We start from the raw sequence: 5,886 nt of genomic DNA, 5'->3' as shown, positions 1-5,886 counted from the left end.
CCCAAGAAATACAAAGGAAAGTCACATGAAAGAAGTGTTGCTCATTAATAGGCCAAGGTAGAATACAGCTGCAACTGGCTGACAGAGCTGTTTGTCCATTTTTTCTTACAACTTCTGCCCAAACAGAAAGTGCAATCAACATAAACCAGCACTTTACCATCCCAGCAGAGGAATGTACTGAAGAGATGTAGCCCTGCCAGTTGGTACCAGCTGTATTTTGAGAGGACACGAGTCCCAGCCAGACATGTCTAAGCAGCTGCCTACCCTTAGTGTGTGCACCCATGATTAGAGAGATATGACTCTGCTAATCCAGCCCTGATTTGGGAAGAAGGATTCATATTTAGGCCACCACATAAGCTTCCAGGACCACAGAAAAAGAGTCAGTTGAGGCTGCTTAATCAGGTAGCGATGATTCATTTGAGTAAACCTGTGCCATGACCTTTCATGAGTCTCTGAGCTCAGACAGGATGTCAAATTTTTATGAAGAAAAGAGGTGTAATCAATTAGTGCTTATGATGACCTTTTAATAAGTAAATGATTGAGGCAGACACTCATTCTGAACAGAATGAGAAATTGGATTTGTATGTGTGTCTAGTGTTGCCTGGGGAAGGCAATGAAATCCACCTCCATTCTTGATCTATTAGCCCACTCCAGCCAAAACATAACCTCAAAGGAAGTTGTAGTCAGGAGGGGGCCAGCATCTTCTCCAAGGTAACTAGTGAAGGGACAAGAGGACATAGCCTCCAAGTTCAGGCTGGGCATCAGGAAGAATTTCATGACATGAAGAGCTGTCAAGCATTGGAAGGCGCTGCCCGGGGGGGTTGTGGAATCACCACCCCCGGAGGTGTTCAAGAAACAGCTGGATATGACATTCAGTGCTGTTGTTTAGCTGACAAGGTCACCAACTTGTCCACCGGTCAAAGGTTGGACTCGATGATCTCCGAGGTCTCTTCCAGCCTGAATGATCCTGTGACATACATACACACACACACATACACACGGCTGGAAAAGATATGGAGTACGGGGGTGCAGAGCGGGCAAAAACCGCAGAGGTTTGTACATCCATCCCACGAGGAGCCACGGCTCGGTCACACCGGTGGATGCGGGAGCCGCAGGCGAGGCCCCCCCGGCAGCGGGAGGAGGAGGAGCGGGGGTTTTCCGCGGGGCCGGTGCCGAGCCCGGGGCCGCGACAGGTGCGGCGGCGGCGGCCCCCGGCCGAGAGCAGCCGCCAAGCGCGGCCGGCGGGACACGGGGCGAGCAGGGGCGATGCGGCACCTGCCGCGCATAAAAGTGATGGAGCGGCGGGGCGGCGGCGGGCGCCATGCGGGGCGGCGGGGGCGCGGCGGGCGCGGGGCAGGCGCGGGGCGCGGCGGGCGCGGGGCGGCGGCGGCGGGCGCGGGGCGGCGGCGGGCGGCGGGCGGCGGCCAACGCGCGGGAGCGGGACCGCACGCACAGCGTCAACACGGCCTTCGGCGCCCTCCGCCGGCTCATCCCCACCCGCCCGGCCGACCGCCGCCTCTCCAAGGTGGAGACGCTGCGCCTGGCGTCCAGCTACATCTCGCACCTGGCCAACGTGCTGCTGCTGCAGCAGCGCCGGCAGGACGAGGCGGCCGCCGCCGAGCAGCCCTGCCCGCAGCCTTGTCCGCAGCCTTGCCCGCAGCCCTGCCCGCAGCCCTGCCCGCAGCCCTGCCCGCAGCCCGCTCAGCCCTGCCCGCAGCCCGCTCAGCCCTGCCCGCAGCCCGCTCAGCCCTGCCCGCAGCCCTGCTCGCCACCAGCTGCCTCCGCGCCCCGGTCCATCTGCACCTTCTGCCTCAGCGACCAGCGGCAGCGGGTAAGGGCCGGCTTCTGCACGCCTCTTGCGGCTCTGTTGGGGAGGGTGGTTATTGGTATCCCCCGCTGGTTTGGGATTGAACCAGCCGAGGGTTCAGTGCTGTCCTTGGTACCTCCTAACCTGTGTTTTTATCCATCGAACAGCACCGAGAAAAAGAGAAACCATCACCTGGTCCAGCCGTAACCGGACTCTGAACAGGCTGAGGGTCTCGCAGCACTCCTGCTCTGACTGTACCACTGCTCTGGGTAACATCGCCTCACTCGTGCTGCACCTTTACATTTAGATAGCACAGTCCTAAAAGAGTTACTTTTTAAGCCTATACGCTTTGTTTCATACTGTGAGGGGTTTTTTTCAGGGTGTTTTGCAAATGAAATTCGCTGCCTCCGTTGAGGCACCACGGTTGCACCTGGTGCGGCAGCTATTTTAGCGCGAGAAATGTTAAACCTCAGCAGCCAAGCCCTGATCCTGATGCCTCCTAAACCTGTGTCGCATGATGAAACTTGAACTTCCAAACACACGGTGTCCCCTGTCAGGGGAAGCTGCCGTGAACACGCCGTCCCCGACGCCTCCAGCGCAGCCCGGGCTGCACGCAGCGCTCGCTGCCGCCCACTCCTCCGGCTGCACGCCAGCCCCCGGGGACACGGCCCATGCCGACAGCTGACATGCTTGAGAGGTCTCAGCCATGCTGGAAGATTATTTTGAGGTGCTCACAGAAAGTCGGAAAACTTCCAGCGAAAGCAGCCCGGTTGGCTGTGCACAGGCGCTGCGGCACGGGATGTATCCAGCACAGGAGAGGAAAGGGGAGAAGTGCAGTGTAAGCGATGCTCTTTTCTTATGAACAGGGCGAGTCGTGCCAGTCCTTTAAATAGCACAGGATATTCCTAAATCTGCCGGGCAAGGAGGGTTTCCCAAGGGCTTTTACCCATCACCCAGGTAGTTCCATAGCTGCCCCGTACATCACTGAGGTTGTTTATCTCCCCTCAGTTTACTAACTTGTATACTTTTTTTCAGAAGTAACTGTAAAAGGCAAATAAGATTTTCTCTTTTCAGATTTGGACATTAGTGAAGCAGCAAGCTAAAATCTTAAACCCCAGTAATGCTGAGGTTTAAGAAACACAGAGATAGGTTAATTTTGCAATGTTTTTTATAGCTATTTATAATACAATTAATTAGGCTTTAATTAATCTAAACTCGTTTATTTGGGGAGGCACTCTGTAACTGTAACCACTCCAAGTGCTGCAAGGAAAACTTTCCTTTTTCCTCCCCTGATGCCATCTGTGCAGTGCTCCTGGCCAGCCTTGCTGCTCTGGCCAGGAGTGAGGGCTGAAGAAGCAGCTCTGTGTTGTTCACTTTCTTTTCTGTCCAGAGTTTTCTCTCCTTGTCCTACATAAGTGCAAAGCAAAATCTGGCAGTCGTTATGAGGAACTTGGCAAGAGCAAGGTCGTGGTGTACTCCTACACAACTTCACCTTTTCAGTTTCCCTTTTCCCCTGCTCAACATACAGCGGCCACTTTTTCTGTAGCACAATGAGGAAAAATCTGCTGTACCTACAGAAATGCAGTGAGCTCTTCCTTTGAATTCCAACAAAGCAAAATCTCAGCGATTCCACATCACGTCAGTCTCTTCAGTTATTAAAAGCTACAGGATATATTTTCCTGGATTGAGAGGAGATTCTTGTTTTTAGGTTTCTATCATTAATCTCTTTTTTTAATGGGGAACTTTCAGTTGCTGCCAGATCATGGTCTTTGCTTTGGCACTGATTTGTGAAGCTGGAACTCTTTATAGCTTTGTACAGTGTTTTTTAATTTTTGTGTTGTGTCAGCCTCTGTGTGTGGGTATAGAGTTCTACAAACATACCTTCCTGGATATTTTTTAAATCAATTTGAAAAAAATTGTTTTTTAAAAAGTCATTTACTTCACAATTAAAGCTGATCTTACAGTTCAGCCCAACATTCTTATGAACACATTAAACCAAAACATCTGACCTCTTTATAGACAATTAACACTAATTTATTCATTTAGCTGTATCATTTCATATGATACCCTAAAATGGCAAAACATAATGCAGTTTCAAACAATTGTAGGAAAATTTTGCATTGAGTATGCTCTGAATTTTGAATTTTGTAGGAAAGACAATAAAATTATTTATTTCAGGTTTTCAAAAAAGGATTTTTTTGCAGTTTTAAGAGTTTTTAGTGTAGCTCTTGGCAAATGAAATATATTTGGATTTAATAAGATATCTTTATACGTAGTTGTTAAAGGAAATGAGTACAAAATGTGAGGTCCATTTTTGTACCAAAGTATGAGCTGAAATCTCATAACTCGAAACTCTCATGAATAATTTCTACAATCCTATAGGAATTTGATGTTCTCCCTCTAATGAGGATTTTATCTCCCTAGTTTTGCAAAGGGTTTATACCAAATGCTTTTCAATGACAAAAGCAGGAGCAGGCCCTAACAACTTAGCCTTCTCTCCTGTTTAATGTGGCTCAGTGTACCATTAAATTCTCTCTTTACTCAGGATAAACTGTTGAATTCAACTGGGCTTGGAGATTTTCTCAGGGTTTCAATTACTAAATAATGCAGGAGTTTCAGTAACACTGATTGATCATGGCAGAAATTAGACCCCAGAGCACTGTGGCCCAAATATTTATGGTATAGACAGATAATGTCTATCCAAAGCAATTATAACCATGATTTCTCTGAGGAACATTTATATATGTGTAACTCTGTGTATTTAAATGAGGAGAACTGGGGACAAGTCCTTAACTTTGCTGAAATTTATTTGTAATGTAAAACTTCTCTAACCCCAGGAGCAGAAAAAAAAAAAAGATATAGGATTGAGCTGTTACTCTGTAATGGATTTTCTATAAATCAAGGGAAAAAAAAAAGAATTTAATTTCTGGAGACACAGATGAATTGAGGGCTTGGATTGCACATATAAAGAGCTCATCATCATTAGGTATTTTACTGAGTTTTTACTGTATGAGCTTGTGTGTCTTATCAGACCTATTTTTTAATCATGGAGCAGCGTTATTCATGGCATGCAAAATATAAAAGTCAAAATCTTGAGGGTGTCAGAGAACAAGTACCTCACTTGAGGTAATTGACCAATGAGGCATTGGAATGATGTGAGTTTTTCCAGAGGTGCCAAACAGCCTCTTGTTCTGCAGATATTGGGGATATTGACTTACTTGTGAGCACATTCTGTTCTGTATGTATGAACAGAGGCATGCCTGATGCCAATCCCAGCTTTGTTTTCCTGTAAACACTTGGCTATTCAATTTATGATGCATGAATAAAGCAGAAACAGTGAGATATACACCATTTGGCCTCAGATCCTATTAAATTATTGTTAAAATAATCCAAGCATAGTACTTTGTGTAAATCATTGTACGTAGCCTGCTACATCACTATATAAAAACAGCACCAAGCAAAGTGAATAAATCATGTTTGATTTTACAGGTTAAATTTAAAGAAGCATTTGAACATAGTTCTTAGTTATTTATGAATTAATCATAATGTAAGTCAAAGTAGTTTCATATGTTGCCTTCTATTTTCACTGCTGTTCTACAAAACAGAAGTTTCCTTTCATGGAAAATCTGCTTCTTTACAAAAATCTGTATTTGTTTGCAAAATGTGATTACATTTGCTAAAATAAACTATTTTTGTTACTAATTTAAACAATAAACTGCAAACACTAAGCTGGAAGTTCTCTTCCACAGCCATCTCAAGATACAAGTATTTAATTATTTTCTTTACCTTTTTCAAATCTATCTCTCCAAGATTTCAGCATCATACTGACATGTGTATGAATGCACCATGTGTGTGCATTGGCAGGAGAGAAGGGAGGTGGGTGGAAGCTTGGAAAAACGAAAAGTGAGCTACTCTGCTCAGGGCCTGAACAACATCCGAAGTGCCAAACACAGGAGGAGATGGAGGGAGGGAAAGGATGGGGCAAAACAGAGGGAGAAGAAAGGAAGAGAATTCATCAGTGGAAGTTCATTAGGGCAGACAAGCGAAAGAGCCTGGAGTGTGAGCAGTCCCTGACATGT

General features: G+C 46.7%; 1 protein-coding gene across 1 annotated transcript; it reads left to right on the top strand.

Annotated features, from left to right (window-relative positions):
* Positions 1–1,321: 1,321 nt before the first annotated feature.
* On the top strand, positions 1,322–5,565 carry LOC111932332 (basic helix-loop-helix transcription factor scleraxis-like). The gene is made up of 2 exons (XM_086896606.1): positions 1,322–1,831; positions 1,975–5,565. The coding sequence occupies exons 1-2, from the start codon at positions 1,322–1,324 to the stop codon at positions 2,023–2,025; spliced, it is 561 nt and encodes a 186-aa protein (XP_086752732.1). The 3' UTR covers positions 2,026–5,565.
* Positions 5,566–5,886: the final 321 nt, after the last annotated feature.

The sequence above is a fragment of the Cyanistes caeruleus genome, chromosome 7 (assembly GCF_971803275.1).
Source record: "Cyanistes caeruleus chromosome 7, bCyaCae1.hap1.1, whole genome shotgun sequence".
Classification (NCBI taxonomy): Eukaryota; Metazoa; Chordata; class Aves; order Passeriformes; family Paridae; genus Cyanistes; species Cyanistes caeruleus.
Note: the sequence above shows the minus strand (reverse complement) of the source record. Positions and strands in the feature narration are given on the sequence as shown.

Coding starts and splice junctions, on each gene's coding strand:
- LOC111932332 (XM_086896606.1), top strand. CDS start 1,322: ATGCGGGGCGGCGGGGGCGCGGCGGGCGCGGGGCAGGCGCGGGGCGCG. Junction 1,832..1,974: donor TCAGCGACCAGCGGCAGCGG/GTAAGGGCCGGC, acceptor TCCATCGAACAG/CACCGAGAAAAAGAGAAACC.